Below are 17,026 nucleotides of genomic sequence, written 5' to 3' on the forward strand. Positions count from 1 at the left end.
GTACGAGAGACAGTTTCCAGGCGGCGAAAGTGCCGAGCCAACTAAGTCCTGCTAATCTATATACCATCGGCTTGACCATGAAAGTAACAGCAAGGTCAGACGGACCTAGTCCTGCCAACGTGTCCAACGTCGCCATTCAGAGACCCGCAGGTGTGACAAGCCCCATTGATCTCAGAACCCTCTACCACATTGCCTCTTATTTGGGAGGTGGATATGAGAGCGCAACCTGCAGAGAACATGGCGAGGAGGGTAGGAACGCTCCATTTGTTCGCCGGATAATATTAGGCAGTGGTTTTTAAATTTCGAGAGGATAGTACGGATGGGATGGGACGAGAAAGAGCTCTGGGATCTATTCATGCAGTACCAAGTCACCTCCGGAGACGCTGCAAAGCTCGCCCCCTCCTACCTCAACCATCTCGCCAGTCCATCGTCACCACGTCGTCAACTAAATCTATACACCAAGTCTGTATCTATGATGGCGTCCTCGGTCTGGCGTCCTCGGTCAATCGCTCAACTCCCTGATCAGCCTGATATACCTACTTGCCCCCAGTGCGGTCAAGACATGCCACCAACCATGCAACTCCAGCAACCACGCCCACGGCAATCCCAAAGCCTCTCTGATCCATCGCAACTCCATGCACTTCTCTAGATCAATCTGCCAGAGCGTATACGCTACCACGAGTACGGCGACAGCCTTCCCAAAGAGCCCCAGGAGGCGGGCCTTCTCCTCGCGCGGTCGACCGCCCGTGAAGATTAGGAACATGGTGCGCAGCCCGACTAGCCCCATCATGGCGTTGAAGGACCAGACGTGGTGCAGGATGTTGCCTGTCTGGATGTATATGGCGGACAGCACCGTCATGATCGCCAGGATGGCGGCTGTCATGAGGTTCCTGACACGTAGGGACTGGTTGATGGTGAATACTCCTTGGATGAGAGCGCTGCCAAGGAGAAACATGGAAATCTCGTCGCAGTACTGTGTCGTGTGGCGCAGCGTGGCGTGGAAGATGAAGGAGTTGATGCCAAGGACGACGAGGGAAACAGACATCAAGTCGAGCCCGAAGCCCGGGGTCGCATTACTGCGCTGCTTCTTGGGGTATCGTAGGGCGAACCAGACTGGCATGACACTTTAGCAGTCCGGTCTGTATCTCTGACATCCGAGGTACTCACTGTAAGCCAGGTTTGTGAGCGTGTTGATGAACTCGGCAATGTAGAGTGTGATGGCGTAGTCCTCCTCACAGAAGCTATTTCCGGCAGACCACACGCCTCGTTAGCCAAATCTCTTGTAAGGCCGCCACACTGTACATGCTGAAACTGATCCGTTTTAGAAGCCCGGAAGTGTGGGAGCCTGAATCTCACCGATGAGACTCACTTGGCTGTGCTTGTGGAAGGACTCCAGACGCCGGCTGCCGAGTGCGGATCGCCAGCGTAATGTCTGTTGTGGTGCCCCATTTGCATGTACCAAGTGTTGAAGAGACACTAAGAATTGCCGCCCTAAGGAGCTGGCTGATTAATCGAATATTAGAATGAGTTTGGTTGCGTCGTGTCTGTTGGAGACTTCGACCACAATTGCGCTGTCGTTTTTGCTTGCCCCCTCTGTAGCAAATCAGGTGACCCATCACCTGATCAAATTATCTTGTTGCCGGAATGGATTAGTCAGACGCAGGCCGTCGGCAGGGGGTTGTGTATCAGTATGATACCTAGATATCGCACAAGCTGGCTGACCGCCGAAGAGGAACAGCTTCTGCCTAAATCCATACAACCTGACACTTGCAAGACACACGTAATTCCTCGCCGTCTTTGTGTAGCTCTCATCATGCGGGGATGTGGAATCCCCCTTGGGTTTGTTAGATGCCCACGGACTGTCCGGCCCCACAATTCCCTGAGCGGGCCGGGAGGAGGATCCTCACACAGAAATATCACGTTGGCACAACAGCGATTCGACAAGTGGCTCAATAAGGCAGACTGGATACGCGCAGATCTACCTCTATTTACTTTCCACAAGGCGTACTTTTTTGTTCGAGAACTGGCATAATTTTAACCATTATATCAGATATTCCATTCCTATTAGCTCGCTGCACTCTCACCATCTGTATTCCCCTAGCGCATGCATGGCCAGGTAGACGTTCAACATGAGGAGGCTGACTAACCCAGCGGAGAGAAGGCGGGATAACCCGCTGGAGATGTGGACAACGTAGAACCCGTGAATGTCAGTCAGTACTGCGCAACCGCTGTGCAACCCATTCAGGTAAAGGAGGTGATGCCTCCGAGTCAGCGAAACATCAAATCACACCGGCGGCAACTATGACCAATCGAGAGGCGTCTGTCCAATGCATTCCTAGCCTCCCACCCTCTTGGCGGAGCCGCTGGTAGCAGTCATCAAAAGCCGAAGTCGCATGGCGAGGCTCATTGGGCCGAGCCAAGTCCAAGTGTCTCAGTTATGCAGAATATGGCGCAGAAATTAGGCAGCTAAAGGACCAGTATGATGGTTTTTGCGACAAGGATGCCAGCCTGAGACGGTTGCTGTTTTCAGGAATTTGTCGAGGGGGGAGTTGAGTGAGGTGATCACAGCTAAACTGGCTGCATACGACCCGACCATCGTTTTGTAGCGAATCACAGAGCTGTAAACCCCAGTGACAGCATGGATTGTAAACTGCGAGGTTCTGCTGCGCCACCCAACAACAATATCTAAATTAGTTCACGCACCATACTACGCAGTATTCTAGGCCCCCCATCATGAGGTAACCTGAGCTGGAGCATGATCTTGAGAAAATACTTGAACGCGGTGTGCCACATCGTGCCTGTGCAGCGCGAAGACCGACATTTGTTGGCATCGATTGTCTTCATTCTTCAACTTTTCAAATCCATTTCGGCCCGTCTTCTCCTACTTCTTTCATATCTGCAAACCTGTCTCGGTTCGTTTGAAAACATGACCCGCAAGGTTAGTCGTCCAGTTTTTCCAGGATTTACAGAGGGTTATGCGGGAAGCTAACAGTTACGGCCGCGGATTTCAGCCAATCGAACATGAGGAAGCGTCGCGCTCATTTGAACCTCGCCAGTCATCCCCCTCTGGCGAATCACAGAGCAGTGCTGGTGGAAGCTCCAACCACCATCCTCGACATTCTTCGGTCTTATCAGCCCAGAGCAACGGCGTCCCCGCAACTGGAAGAGGCAGCGAGCAGAGGACGATACTGGCGCGCGACCTTGCGCTCCTCTCCATTGAGAATGACCAGCCCAGAACTCCGTCCATATCCGTATCCGGATCTGCTGCCGAGACCGGCACGGAATCAACCCAGGGTTGGACGCCCGCGTCAAGCCGAGCGTCTTCTAGCATCTCCTGGGGCGGCGTCAACGCCCGACTCGACGCGCTGGTGTTCTCTCAAGCCGGCAGTGCTACCCCGCCGGGTCGTCGTCCGAGCTCAAGCCGCCTTCACACTGATAGCCGTGGCTCTGACGTGGCCAGGTCCGAAACGGCGAGCACCCAGTCCCGCCGACGACGTTCGAGCTCTCGGCTCGCCGAGCCGCGCCACGAGGTTGAAAGCGAGGAACTACCGTCCGAGCCCTTCCATGCGCCCGCATTCCAAGCGGCGTTTGGCGATGCGAAGGACCTCGTTTCCATGATAAAGAACGGGCTTTCAACGAGCGATCTTAGCCGTGAGCCTGAATCAACGTTGGCAAGACTTGTTCGAGAGTCTACACGGCTGGCGAACTTCGAGTGTCAAAATACCCGGACTGTGGGCTTGGTTGGGGATTCAGGTGTTGGTAAGTCTTTGCCTTGAAGGGAGTCTCGCAGCACGAGGTCCAGTGCTCACTTCAAGTACAGGCAAGAGCAGCCTCATCAATTCTCTTCTTGACGTGAAGGATCTGGCACGCGCGGTAACTTGCCCCCTCCCTTGACATCTTGTATTAATGGGCGATGTGCTGACATGCCGCAACCAGAGCAACAGCGGGGCTGCGTGTACATGCGTTGCTACTGAATACCACTACCATAACCGCGATGATATCACTGTTGAAGTGGAATATTTCACCCTGGATGAGCTGCGAGGACAGATTGTCGAACTTCTGCGGAACTACAGGTTTTTCCACCTCCACCGGCAGACCATCACAGATGAAGCCGAGCTGCGAGATTGCGAAGAGCGAGCGAACTTGGCCCGAGACACATTCCTTGCTATGTTCCCCACGCACCTTGCCGAAGATGACAGCCTTCTACTCCAGAATTCCGAGGAAGACGCTCTCGGAAACCTCATGCATTGGGTTGGGCAAGCTGATCACCTCCTCCAAGGTAATCAGAGTGCTATTCGGCGGGAGGTTATTCTAACCCACAGGCAATGTTCCGACAGATTGATGCAGCTCACCTCAGACCGCCGAGATACAAACGAGCGGTCGGCCCCATGGCCTTTTATCCGCTGTATCAGGTGCGATATCTCCTCGCTTTCATTTGACACTGGTTCCATGCGCTGACCAACTATATCAGAGTTTACCTGAGGACTTTCATTTTGAGCAAGGGGCTTATATTGGTGGACTTGCCAGGTCCGAAGTCATTGGTCTCTCTGAGAAGTTCGACTGTTTACTCACGCTTCTGCTAGGCCTTCGGGATCTGAACTCGGCGCGGCGCAAGATCACGGAACGGTACATGCGAAACTGTGACGAGGTTTTCGTCGTCTGCAACATCGGACGAGCCACTTCCGACGAGGGGGTCAAGAGTGTCATCGACCTCGCATGCAAGGCAAATATGCACAATGTCGGCATTGTGTGTACGAAGTCAGATGTAAGTAGTTCTCCCAGCCAATACTCACCTTGGTATATATGAATATGACAGAGTCCTGACTTTGACTTTGTTATTCAGGACATCCGGCCCGACGAAGCGCAACGGGACTGGAGAGGTGACAACGCCAGGAAAATCCAACGTTGGCGTACTTCGATCCGCGAGGATAGCGCAGCACTTGATGGCCTAGAAACCCGTATCGATGACTATGCCGGTGAGGAGGAATTGAGCCCGGAGGAACAGAGAGAGTTCCAGCGGCTACGACAGAAGAGAATTCGGGTGAAACAACGATTGAACGACACCCGTTTCAAGTAAGAGCCCCAGTAACTCGCTACACTTCGTTGGCCATGCTAACAGCGGGCTATCTAGACTGGAACGCTTTATCGTGACAACACGGAACGGGATAGTCACGAAAGAGCTCCGAAGCCTCTACCAGGACAGAATCCCCAGCTCCCCGCTGGAAGTATTCTGCGTAAGTAATACGATGTACTGGGAATATCGTGACAAACCAGAAAATGTTTCAAAGCCGTATCTCGATCTGAGCGGAATCCTGGAACTCCGGAAGCACGCAATTTCTATTGTTGCCCAGAATCAGCATCGCACCGCGAGTCGATACATGAAAGACGATATCCCCGCCTTCATCGGCTCGGTTAAGCTCTGGGTTCAATCCGGTGCAACCATTGCTTCCGTTGAGAGAAAGATGATCATCTACAACACTGTGCAGCAAGCCGAGGTGATGCTCGCCCAAGTATGTGGTCCTGCGCCTCGATCACGAGAAAGGAGTTATGCTAAAACAGGCCCCCAACAGTCACTTGCATCACCCGTATCCCGGCCACAGCACGTTGGGGGGATTTTATGCGATATCTTCAAGGCGTTGGTGTATGACAGTACGTCTCTATCATGATGCATGCTTTCTGGGATGGATTCTGAAGTCCTGATCGTGCAGGGCGAAACATAGCCGCCTGGTCCGAAGGCTCCTCTAATGCCGCAAGGAGGTGGTCACCAGTATGTTTATTCTATGGCTGACAAGCTACGGGGCTGGCAACATGGCTAACAAAATCGCGGCTAGTGGGCTTGGAGTAAATACACCTCAACTTCGCCGGCGCGACTATACGCTGATGATGTCTAGATACATACGGAGCATTCTGCCGAAGGCACGGTGAGTTCCAGAGCAGCAGCGTTGGATGGCATAACTGGAACGAAGAAGCCATGGCCATTATGATGAGTGTGGCTCCGGACCACTGGCAAGGTCTTACCACTGCCGTTCAAACCCTCTACCAGGAGATATCGACGCAGACAAACGGTTCTCTAACGCAGGCCAGGATGCTTCTCGGTACTGCTCGCTACTGCTCTCTCCCCAGGCTCTCTACGGTACGCTAACGGACAGGTAGAAACCGTGATTGACGGCACGCCGAGTCCAATTGAAACCCTGTGTTATAACATCGAACACCGTCGAAGGCAGCTCGATTCGGAGATTTCGGGATCGTTTGAGCTATTCAATCGCAGACTCTCGTAAGCCTATCCCATTGGAAACGTGTCCCTCTCGGTCCTTGGAGGCTAATTGATATTATATCCCAGTTCACTAAGGACGGATGCGCTTTCATGCATTCGGACCTCAACTATGATGATGCTCGTGGAGCCAGTGTACGACGCAGCCTGCATGACCACTGGGGGTGAGTTGCCTTCTGCCGCATGGACCTGCCATATACCATATACTTACCAATGAAGTAGGTAAGGGCACCCATGCTCGGCAAGTAGCCGAGATCACAAGGGGGTTTGGAGACCAACGCCTCTTCCAAGACCTATATATGGAAGCCATAACTCAATTCTCCGAACTGGCCAACAATTTAGGCACTGAGGTCAGAACGGCGATTGCGAATCATCTATGTGCTGTGAAGCTTGATATGGATTCGGTGAGGAACGACAATGTAGCGCTGGAAAGTGAGCGAGACCCAGAGTTTCGAAGAAGGATGGAGCAGTTGGTGTTGGTTGCGGAAGGAAGGGTTGGAGTCCTTCATCATCGTGCCCATATCTAGTCTTTTCTTTCTTTCTTTCTTTTTTTTTTTTTTTTTTTTTTTTTGTCTCAGCTGGGTAACTTTTATAGCTTGCGTAACAGGTATTGACCGCCTTCCCTTCGACTTGTTGCGCGTGTGCCTGGCCAATTTCGCAATACTCTCCGTGTCTCACGCTTAGGTTCATTCACCAAAGAATGAAGGCGGTCTTCACGACAGGAATACGGTGAGTAACCCGGTCTAAGTAAGACATTGCTGTGTAGATCATGCCACCCCCAAATTTTTGCATTCTCTACGAACTCAGAGAGAACAACGCTGTTGATACTTTGTAGGCTTCAAAATGTGACAACAACATTCCCTGGGAGTTTTGAACTGATCAGGGCCGTCTATGACATCTGGGAAGAGAGTATCAAATCCATACAGCATCTCTCAGGCAGCACCTGGTCGTTCAGCAATCAACCTTGTCTCTGGCACAAGACCAACAGCAAGTCCGCCCCTGCAAGGAACAGTCTTTGGTTGGGAGCTTCTGATGGAGACCTAGTTCCTTTTGTTGTCTCTGCAAGTTGGCACCGGCCCGAGGATGACTACATCATCACCGCCGCTGCTCGGAAGAGCATCAATAAGATTGACGAGGCGACACGGAAGGAGGACATGTACCACCCTTTCAAGTACCTTAATTATGCCGCGGCGTGGCAAGACCCTATCAGGATGGGGTTCCCGATGATGCCGCCGATCAAGATGGTCCGATGGTATAGATGCATGCCGCTCTCGAGCTTGACTTCCAGGTTGGTTATCCTCACGAACTGCCCGCCGGATATTATCCGGCCTGGTGTTGGGAAGTTTATCCCCCTGCACTTACTGGCAAAAGATCAGGGCCCTCTTATATTACGAGAGTAACCATTTCAGGGCTTCTCGCTAATCTGTTCGTCTCAACGGCGTTATCCAAGGAAAGGATTCCGCCGGGAGTAGACCAGCCAATCATATGCCTACCGTATTCAAATCTGGGGAACCATTTTCCCAACAGGCATTTTATTGGCAGCGCGCCCTCCTGCAATCTCGGGTAATCGTGGGTCCTTACGAAGGATTCAGGGTTAGATTTCGCAGCGAAATCATGAGTAAATAAATACGGCGCGATTCGCACGCCGTCGAACAGTGGAACTACCGCCGGTCTGACAAAATGACAGCATCCCGCCTCGCCGTTCTCCTCGGCGCCCTTGTCGCCAGCGGCGTCGTCAGCTCGCAGTCGCTCTTCCCCGTCTTCATCCTCGACTCGGCCCCGCGCTCGCTCGACGGCTCCATCGTCGCGGCCAATCCGGACCCGGCCGAGACGGGCCACACCGTCGTCACGCTCGCCGTCGACTGCCCCAAGACGGCGTCCCCGGACAACGACGCCTGCCGCGCCCAGGGCATCTATCCGGCCGAGGTGTACCACACGCAGGGGTCCGTCTACGGCGGCACCGTGACGGCCTCGGCCGACGACTCGACCACCACGTGGAGCTGCGCCCTGGGCGGCTGCGGGGCCTGCGCCGGAGGAGCGCCCGACCTCAACGGCAACTGCGTCAAGACGGTCGTGGCCGGTGGGAGCACGCGCGTCGAGTCGACGAGCCTGGATGGCTGCTACGTCATGGGCCACTCCGTGCCCGTGGTGGTGACGGCGGGGGCCGAGAAGTTGAATCGTGCGTATTTCGACAAGAGGTCCCCTCAGAGCGTTCTTGATGCGTATGCGAGCGCGCTGGAGAGCATGGGGTGTCCGTCGGGCACGAGTGCGACGACGACGGCTGGTGTGAGCGGTTCGACCAGTGCGCCGTCAACGGGTGCGAGTGCGACCAAGGCTGGGCCATCCAAAACGTCCAGCTCGAGTACTGGTCCAAGTCCGACGGAGACTTCGAAAGGTAGTTCATCGGTTAGGAATGCGGAGATGGCGGGAGTAACTGGGCTTGCTGCTGTTGTGTTTAGCGTGCTGGCTCTGCTGTCGTAGAGCATGTTTGCGTGGCCCTACATATTTGTATATCTTGTTCAATATTATGTAGATACCTATTGGGCTATTTCCATTTCCTAGCCACTTGCATATGAACATCATCCTCCTAGACTCAACCATGCCGGGGGCTCTACGCAACAAACTGCCTCGCCACCACCGCGGCCTTGTCTGCCGCGGCCACTTCGAAAGCATGGACAAGAGCAGGATACCAAACCTCGACCATCTTATCGTCGCCCGAAGCATTGGGATGTACACCATCGCGAAGGTCGGTGCTACTGAAACCAGTGTACTGGTCGACGACCCAAATGGGAGACTCGGTGCTATTCTTTTCCGTTGCCCAAGGAATAATAGCCTTGTTGAGAGCTTCAATTTGGGTGTTGAAGTTGCCCAGGCCCATGGGAATGATCTGGGCGACCTGAATTGTGGGAGGCGCCGCTGTTAGTAGGCAGTCTTTCATCTAATTATGTCGAGAGAGTGATTAACTGGTCGGCAGCAAGGACTTACGACAATCTTCATTCGGGGGTTGCTGGTTCTCATCACTTCAAGCAAGGTGGTGAAGGCGGCAATGATGTCGTTCACGGGCTTATTCTGCTGGGCAATGTCGTTCGTGCCCAAGTGCATGGTGATGACATCGGCTGGATTCTTCTCCAGCCATCCCACAAGCTGCTTTTTGTTGGCAATGTCGATGGCCAAGAAGCCCGAGTGTCCTTCGTTGTCGCGGTCGTACTTGGTGTCCTGGCAGTTATTTTCCGTCGTGCCAGAGCCAACCCAATCCACTGTTGCCCACTCGGTATCCTGCAGCTTCTCCCACAGCTTGGCGCGCCAGCAGACGATCTCAGTAATAGAGTCGCCAAAGGGCATATACCGAAGACCCGTGCTGGTCTGGGCGGTCGCCCCGGTGGTGGAGACGGCGATGCCGGCGAGGTAGAGGAGCTTAAGAGAAACCATTTTGGCTAGGAGCAGTACGAATGAGAACAAACTAGACACTTGAGGAACCGTCGGCCACAACAATTTGCGTCCATCACGAACCTTTTGTGCCAAACCCATTCTTTGCGACCCCGGATCCCATGTGGCCAAATAATTGCGGCTTTAAACTCGGGTCTTAATTGACCAGTCAAAACGGATTTATCCATTACCGGCCCCGTCCCGGACCTCGGTGACATCCGAGCTATAGTGAATTTATATTGGCTAATCATCGCTGATCGATTTCCGGTCGGCCGACCGTAAGTGGCATTCATTTATCTGCCACTAACTCCAACCATTAGTTCAAGCCATACATGACCAGTTCCGGATGCTGATTATAGAACTGCTCAATGTTCGGTTTCCCACTGAATCCAGGCAACCCATACGCCCGCTCTCCAGATTTATTTTCCCCAACCGAGTGTATAAATTCACGGGCAGGTCAGACGATTGGGTAACCCCCAATTATTTGACACATTGGTAGATTGTGGTCGCCCTGGTCCTCGACGTTGCCAATTGGGTTGGCTGGCGACTCCCGTCGAGACGACAATCTAATTACATGGCGAGGCCATCGTCCCCTTCGTCATCCGGGTTAAGGGATGCTGCAATCCAATATACAATGTCTATTAGGTGCATTTGGTCAGTTCGAGGCCGCGATGCTATTCTCGTGGGTGCAGAGGGTCCTGTTTCCCTCGGTGTGCCGTTGAGTACCTCCGCACCCTCCCTTGATGGAGTTTATCGTGCATATTGTTTCGTCGGTGGGGACGCTGGCTGGGAACTATTCTAGATAAGATGCCGCCTCTATCTTCAACCAAACGTGTCTCCGCCATTGTCTAGATATTCTGTCTCTGCATGGGTTGGTTCCCTTCCTAACACCTTGTTCCGGTGAGGGTATCGCCCAAACTGCTGGATGATAACCTGATGTTTCTTCTCGAATGCCATATGCATCTGGGCCAACGCCTTTGCAGCTCCTGCGTTCTCCTTGATGATCTTGCGGGCTGTGCTGCGATACTTATCCGCATCTGCCAGATCATCCTCAGATTCAATTAGATCCTCCACGTCGTTTTCCACTCGTGCATACTTCTCCACGGCCTTTTCATGGATGGCTATGTCTTCAGAATGCATCAGCGGTAGGAAGAGCCACGTGCGATAAGCGAGACGCCACCGGATCTCGGGCTCCATGTCTATGCCTCGCTCGATTGCAGTCATAGCAATCTGGAGGGCCATCGGGTCGAAGAAATTGAATACGACGGCGGCAGCTTCGCCGCGGTAGCAGTTCCGTGGCAGTTGATCAAGGAGGATTATGAGGCTCAGCCAGTCCAACGGGCAACTGGGATTTGCGATTCTGAGGATCTCATCGCCAGTGGTCAGGCCGGATGCGCGGATCGCGGAGAGTGTTGGGGAGAAGCGTTCCCTGCTTGTGGTGAGAAAAGGGGTTTCTTCGGAGGGAAGGGGTTTGTTTTGGTACTTACATGCATATTTTATCGAATTCCTCTCCGCCGAAAAACCAGCGCTTGGCATGTTCCTGCGCCGGGAGTACAAGGTGGTTTTCGTTCTCGAGGTGTTCAAACCAAAAGTCGCGAATACCTTGGAACAAGGTCGGTGTGAGATGGGGCTCTAATGCTGCCATCTTGTTTGGGAGCGGCCTTGTTTGGGCTGATGAGAGGGAATCTGGCCCTGTAGCCGACGCTAAGGTCCTTCTAAACGCAGCCGGTAGGCAAGTGCTTTTTGGTAAAAGGGCAGTTGAGCCCTTTGCAGTTGACGAACTGACGAGTCCCAATTGTGGGACGATATTCCGAGAAGCTAATCAGTTCCAAAGGTTAGTACTTGAGCCTCTGGAGGAAATGAGAGAGACAAACGGCTTATTGAGCGCAATGCGATACGTGAGGATCTAACGAGCGACATTTGGAGATATATCGACGAGCATACTCCGTATTGGAAGTGATGATGCGTGGCAGGATTCAGGGGCACGGAACCAGGGAAGAATTTGACTTGACTACCCCCACAACCCCACACTTGGCACGAGGCGGGGTCCTTCGGCCCTCGGGCCACTCCTCACGCACAGCCAATGGAATCCCCTCCACTTACATCATCGTCGTCTTTCCCATCGGCGTAGTTGTGAATGGCAAAGGCCACAGTTCAACCTTTTCTATACAGTACCATATTGCCATTTGAATATTCTGTCTCTTTCTATTGTTGGTTCCTCTATGACCCTAACACCCACATGTGGTCAGTTCCTACCCCTATTTTGCTCTAGTGAAAGAAACGCCAGTGGCAGGAATCAAGACTCTCGTCGCCATCCCCTTGCCGTCAAGCTCAAACACGAAGCGATCCCCCAGGGTTGGCCCCAAGGCATCCACCGTCATCCATGTAACGCAAGTCGGAGTGCCCATATCCACCGGCGCGCTCATGTCCTGGAATACGGCCACGAACTGATACAAACCCCCCTTGACAACATTAGTAGGATATACCCTGAAGTCCAGGTCCTCCAGCATCACCCCCGCCGCCGCAGCAATCTCAGCCCTAACATCACTCCCACCCACCACCAACTGCTCAACTACAAGCCCCGGCCCAATATCCGAGACATTGAACACAGCAACATCCTCGACACCACCACCACCATACACGCCGGCATACCCTTCCGCCACCTCCGCAGCAGCCAATCCCTGCATCTTCGCCAGCGCGCCGGCCACCACATCGGCATAGACATTCAAATCCGCCGCGCCGCCACCGCCACCAGCATCATGCCCAAGGATCGCGAACCCCGCGCCAACATCCGGCGCCAGCCCAAAGTAGCTGCTATACCGCGCAACCTCCCCTCCCTTGAGGAAGACGTCGAGGATGGGGTCTACGGCGGACGATCCGGCGCGATAGACCTCCCAGGGACGCCCGACGCCGTTGCGCAGGTTGGATGTGTCGGCGGCGGGGTGGAGCCAGCGGCGCGTCGTGACGGGGGGTAGGAGGCGGGAGGAGAGCATTGCGTGGCCGGCGCGGGCGAGGTCGCGGGTTGTGGAGAGCATGGAGAGGGCGCTGGTGGGGGCGGGGTTAGAGAGAGGGGGGATGGTGTGCGGGGGCGTGTGCATGGGGAGAGGGCGGCTTACGCTTGTTCTCCTGGCGCGGAGGTGTTGAGTCCCTCGCCGAAGACCCGGGCGCAGCTTGTTTTGCTGAGAAAGCTGCTTTGAGTCATGTTGAGGGGCTGCAAGACCGACTTGAGCACCATATCACTGAAGCTATTCTTGTTGCCGTCCCGTACAGTGGCATTCGTAAGAGCAAAGGCGAGGAGCTGGAAAGCAGCGTTGGAGAAGATCGGGGTTGTGTCGGGTAGGAAGATGGGCGGAACCTCAGCAAAGGACTTGATGAAGTCTGCGTGGGCATGTCAGCACTGAAACCTGCCTAGCTAGCGACCTTAGGTTTGGTTGCGATCCGATACTTACTCTGTCTATCACATGGCTTTCCTAGTTCACAGGCATGGGCTAGTACTGTCAGCAAATTGCCCTAATTGCCGGGAACCCTCTTCAAAGTGAACTCACAATCACGGGCGATACCGGCCATGTGCCCGGACAGAGCTCCAATTGTGACATCGCTCCAGTCAACACCAAACCCATCCGTCGATGCGGAAACAGTTTCGAGCTCTGGAAGGAATTTTGTAATCGGGTCCTCCCAATTCTCGTCACCCAACTCCACGAGCCACGTGTAGACTGTGAATAGCTGCGTCAATGTGCCCAAGGGAAAAACCGTGTCGGATGTGACGTTTATCTCCGCCCCCGAGACGGGAGCAGTGTGATAATAGCTATAAAAGATGGGGTCACCAGTCCCATCATCTGCTCCCGAAAACAGTACGACGGAGAACGAGGTGGTATTAGGCGTGATGGTGCCGAAATCGTCGCTTTTACCCGTGCGGACAATCTCGTCAAATACCGATGTGAGGTCGTCGGAGAAGGATTTGATCGCGTCCGAGGATTTGTCAAGCGTTGGTGGAGGGTAGTAGGCTCGTAAAAGAGGACATGGCTGGTAGGATAGCTGATCTGTGGCTTGACCGAGTGACAGAAAGTGCCAGATAACGGTTAAAAGGGGGAAGACCCGAGACGTGAGAGAAAGCATGGTTAAGATGATGTGTGAAGAAGTCTCTGTAGGGATGAGTAGAAGCAAGAGCCAGTCTCCCGTGGGTGTTTGGTGTCTTTTATCTATTTCTCAATGGCTTTTGATAATTACCTCCTTGTCTGATGTCAGGTGTCAAGGTGCCATGTCCGTGTCCGTGTCCGTGTCCTCATCCGTGTCCGTGTCCGTGTCCGCGTCCGCGTCGGACCGAATCCTCCCACCATTAAGCTATCATGCAATTTCCGACCACCAGGCTGTCCTGAAGCTCAGCCTCAAAATAGGTCAAAATTAGTCGCATATATGTATGACCCAAAATCCTTCCCCTGCATGTCTTCTGTGAAGAAATCTATCATGGCCAGGTCGCTGAATGTGCCCGACCCGCTTTCCGATGACTCGCCAATCGGGGCAAACGCGGTGAGTTCTGCCACCGAAGTAAAATCCCCCATCTCCTGTGTCGTGTCGTGTCTGTGAATAGGCGTGGCGTCGATGTTGGTTGGCGTCAATGGAGACGAATGTCCTGTCTGGCGGATATACCACGCTTCAATGGCTTGAGCACGCCGAAGAAAGTGGTAAAACGTGTCACGATCGCCATTACTATCCTCATCTGGCGAGACAAGCGACTGTAGTCTAAGAATGACTTGGCGAAGAGTGTGGCGGATGTCAAGACATCTTCGTACATGTTGAGTTAGGTGTGATATGCGAGGATCTGCTGCCAAGACATCAAACCTCGCCGAGAACGATAAGCTGCAACTGAGCATGATCCACGCAAGGTTTGAGAGGATATTCTCTTGTCCTGGCGCCATAGCCAGTAGAATGTTTATCAGGGACTTCGATGCTGATACGCTTTCCGAAAATGAATCGACGGTTTGTGGGCTGCTGCCCAGCGTTTGTTGAATGGTACTCAAAGCTAATGGAAACCCTGGGAGAGATTGTTGGCTGATAAAGAGCTCGAGCATGCTCAGTTGCAGTAGTAAAGTCGCTAGAGCACATCATTAGCATCTGAAAGAATAATTGAATAATGTCGATGACTTACGACACTCGCTAAGGGCAAAGGTTAGATTCGATTTGAGCGAGTCTACCTGATGTCGAATCGTCGTCATCTTTGCCGTGATTTCATCCACAGAAGACTTGGCAGTTGCGTGCGTAACGAAATCGTCGACTTCTTCAGAAAGACGTTGAATCTGCACTATATGTTTGAGGTACTTGTCGCTGGGGAATTCGCCTTGCAGCACTAGCTTCTCGCAGCTCTCGAGGATGAAATGTGTGTATGGGAAGTGGCGCATCTTTTGCAACACAATAGAGGAGCTTGACAAGAGTTTGAGCACGCCACCAAGTGAAGAATGGGATTGGGGAGGCTTACCTTGAGGCAAGGTAGTAAGTTCCAATGAGTGCTCTCAGTTCATCTGATCCCCACTCAGCACCACGTCTGTCGTTTTCGAAATCAACTTTCCACAGCTGCGGTCTTCGGGGTCGGTCTAGTCTCAAATCGGCCACAATACTCGCTGCAAGATGCAAGTGCTGGCTGTACTTGCGTGGCCGGGGTTGATAATGTGCCCTGACCACGTCAGTGTATGTACATACAAATGGAGCAAAGGAGGCCGGGGACGCGAACCAAGCCAGGTGGACCAGTAGTCCTTGGAGAACATCAATCGAGAGTATCTTCCCGCTTGCCATCTTGGCGGCAAGTAGTTGGTTGAAGAGGCCACTGAGTTTCCGCTGTAGGACGAAGTCTTCGAAAGCAGTGACAGCCAGAACCGCTAGACAGAGACAGGGCCGTTCCCGACGCAGGTCTTGAAATGTCACAGTGTCGGGTAGCACCACGAAGGGAAAGTGTGAAGTCATCCTGGAGCGAAAGAGCTTGAGCAAGCGTACTGATTTGTCCAGATCTAGCAAGCCGCACGCCAGGGGATCGCAAGAGTCGGCTGAAACCGCCAACTGGAGAGGCAGGCCTGTGGTTCCGGTATCTCTGACGTCACAGGGGCTTGCGATCATGTCTCCTGCAGAACCACCTGCGCTCGTCGACCCTTCGTCGGCCGGACTCGGTGCTTTACTGCCCATGATACGGTCGAGTTTGGCCTCCAACTGATCAATTCGGCTCTTTGGGGGGGCAGCATTGCGCCGTCGAGCTGGGGCGAAGACACACGTCTTGCTAAGACGCATGCAACGATCGCAAGATCCCGAATCTTGCGTCTTGGTACACCGAATTTTGGCGTTGAAGCATGTCTGACATGTCTTCGGTGACAGCACAGTGGGTTTGGCCATCGCATTACGCTGCTGCCTTCCCATGTTACTTTACAGAGACTTGACAAGTAAAGGCAGTAAGGAAACAACGTGGCAGGGAGCTCAAATTCTGGACATCAATATCGACTGTGGAGAATGTCGTGGCAGTGCAGTGTCCCCACACAACTGCGCCTCACCCTACCTAGTTATTGCAGCAGTATTCGGGCATCTGTTAGATAAGCTGCAATTGTAAGAAGCAGCCGCAATTTTTGGCACTGTGGCACAGCCATGCCTCGACCATGACGCTCAATTCCACGGGGACATGAGGGGGCTCACAGCTTGAAACCCTCGCTGAAGAGAAGAATATGGCAAATCCGATCAAATTGTTTCTAAATTAGGAAAACTGCGTACCGAATTCCACTGGAGAACACAACCGCCGATGCCGTGTTGTCCCCTCTCTCTGCATTTGCCATGCCATCGTTATACATAGGCTGTATGCCAGCCGCCTTCGTTTCGAAACAGCCGTCTTTTTCGTCGCTGAACTTTTGGGCAATCATTCCAACCCTTACCCGTTCAACGCGGTGGGCCGTTGATCGGCACTAGGGTTGATACATGTCGATCAGCTACCTGGAAATAGGCCAAATCATATCTATATCAGGATTTTGCATATTAAATGAATCGATTTCAGCCGTCCCAGGTACGCGATAGAGGGGTGCGAATCTGGCATGTTACCTGATAGCTCAAATTCGGAGAGAAGGATTCATCGGGAGATGAATTCCCTAGAGCCAGGTTCTCTGGTATTTGAGACCCTGGATATCCATATCCAGTACCGTGGAATCTTCTAGGGCACCTAATTCGCACTAGACTTCAATGGAGGAGGTGTGAAGTCATGGAGGGTGCCGGCTGTGGGCCTCCACAAGTTGTGTATTCAATTGCTTTGACAGCAACAGAGTCGGCAGTCTAAGATCCTGGCTTCGCCTTCAACATGGCTCGCTA

General features: G+C 53.2%; 6 protein-coding genes across 6 annotated transcripts; 2 read left to right on the forward strand and 4 right to left on the reverse strand.

The window, feature by feature from the left end:
• Positions 1-3: 3 nt before the first annotated feature.
• QBC33DRAFT_552958 (alkaline ceramidase family protein) lies at positions 4-1,543 on the reverse strand. Its single transcript, XM_060429352.1, has 3 exons — positions 1,370-1,543; positions 1,168-1,241; positions 4-1,113 (listed from the first exon to the last, which is right to left on the reverse strand). Exons 1-3 carry the CDS (start codon positions 1,453-1,455, stop codon positions 503-505), a joined length of 771 nt encoding a protein of 256 aa, XP_060278250.1. The 5' UTR covers positions 1,456-1,543; the 3' UTR covers positions 4-502.
• Positions 1,544-2,736: 1,193 nt separating this feature from the next.
• Positions 2,737-6,840, forward strand: QBC33DRAFT_552966 (uncharacterized protein). The gene is made up of 15 exons (XM_060429353.1): positions 2,737-2,938; positions 3,012-3,759; positions 3,821-3,873; positions 3,937-4,412; positions 4,472-4,527; positions 4,584-4,765; positions 4,844-5,073; positions 5,132-5,510; positions 5,571-5,649; positions 5,709-5,767; positions 5,832-5,841; positions 5,892-6,095; positions 6,154-6,274; positions 6,341-6,435; positions 6,494-6,840. The coding sequence occupies exons 1-15, from the start codon at positions 2,756-2,758 to the stop codon at positions 6,796-6,798; spliced, it is 3,180 nt and encodes a 1,059-aa protein (XP_060278251.1). The 5' UTR covers positions 2,737-2,755; the 3' UTR covers positions 6,799-6,840.
• A 966-nt stretch (positions 6,841-7,806) lies between these two features.
• Positions 7,807-8,823, forward strand: QBC33DRAFT_501977 (uncharacterized protein). Its single transcript, XM_060425711.1, has one exon. The coding sequence runs from the start codon at positions 7,952-7,954 to the stop codon at positions 8,750-8,752; it is 801 nt and encodes a 266-aa protein (XP_060278252.1). The 5' UTR covers positions 7,807-7,951; the 3' UTR covers positions 8,753-8,823.
• A 59-nt stretch (positions 8,824-8,882) lies between these two features.
• Positions 8,883-9,700, reverse strand: QBC33DRAFT_462343 (SGNH hydrolase; the record flags this gene model as incomplete). The annotated part of the gene is made up of 2 exons (XM_060425063.1): positions 8,883-9,167; positions 9,257-9,700. The coding sequence occupies 2 exons, from the start codon at positions 9,698-9,700 to the stop codon at positions 8,883-8,885; spliced, it is 729 nt and encodes a 242-aa protein (XP_060278253.1).
• Positions 9,701-10,077: 377 nt separating this feature from the next.
• On the reverse strand, positions 10,078-11,655 carry QBC33DRAFT_552971 (uncharacterized protein). Its single transcript, XM_060429354.1, has 3 exons — positions 11,572-11,655; positions 11,185-11,515; positions 10,078-11,126 (listed from the first exon to the last, which is right to left on the reverse strand). Exons 1-3 carry the CDS (start codon positions 11,615-11,617, stop codon positions 10,520-10,522), a joined length of 984 nt encoding a protein of 327 aa, XP_060278254.1. The 5' UTR covers positions 11,618-11,655; the 3' UTR covers positions 10,078-10,519.
• Positions 11,656-11,809: 154 nt separating this feature from the next.
• QBC33DRAFT_614587 (uncharacterized protein) lies at positions 11,810-16,192 on the reverse strand. The gene is made up of 9 exons (XM_060432598.1): positions 15,423-16,192; positions 15,171-15,365; positions 14,844-15,115; positions 14,120-14,789; positions 13,775-13,869; positions 13,243-13,743; positions 13,147-13,185; positions 12,814-13,075; positions 11,810-12,742 (listed from the first exon to the last, which is right to left on the reverse strand). The coding sequence occupies exons 1-9, from the start codon at positions 16,094-16,096 to the stop codon at positions 11,956-11,958; spliced, it is 3,495 nt and encodes a 1,164-aa protein (XP_060278255.1). The 5' UTR covers positions 16,097-16,192; the 3' UTR covers positions 11,810-11,955.
• Between the last annotated feature and the right edge of the window lie 834 nt (positions 16,193-17,026).

Source organism: Phialemonium atrogriseum, assembly GCF_030411735.1.
Source record: "Phialemonium atrogriseum strain 8032-3 unplaced genomic scaffold QBC33scaffold_48, whole genome shotgun sequence".
NCBI lineage: Eukaryota > Fungi > Ascomycota > Sordariomycetes > Cephalothecales > Cephalothecaceae > Phialemonium > Phialemonium atrogriseum.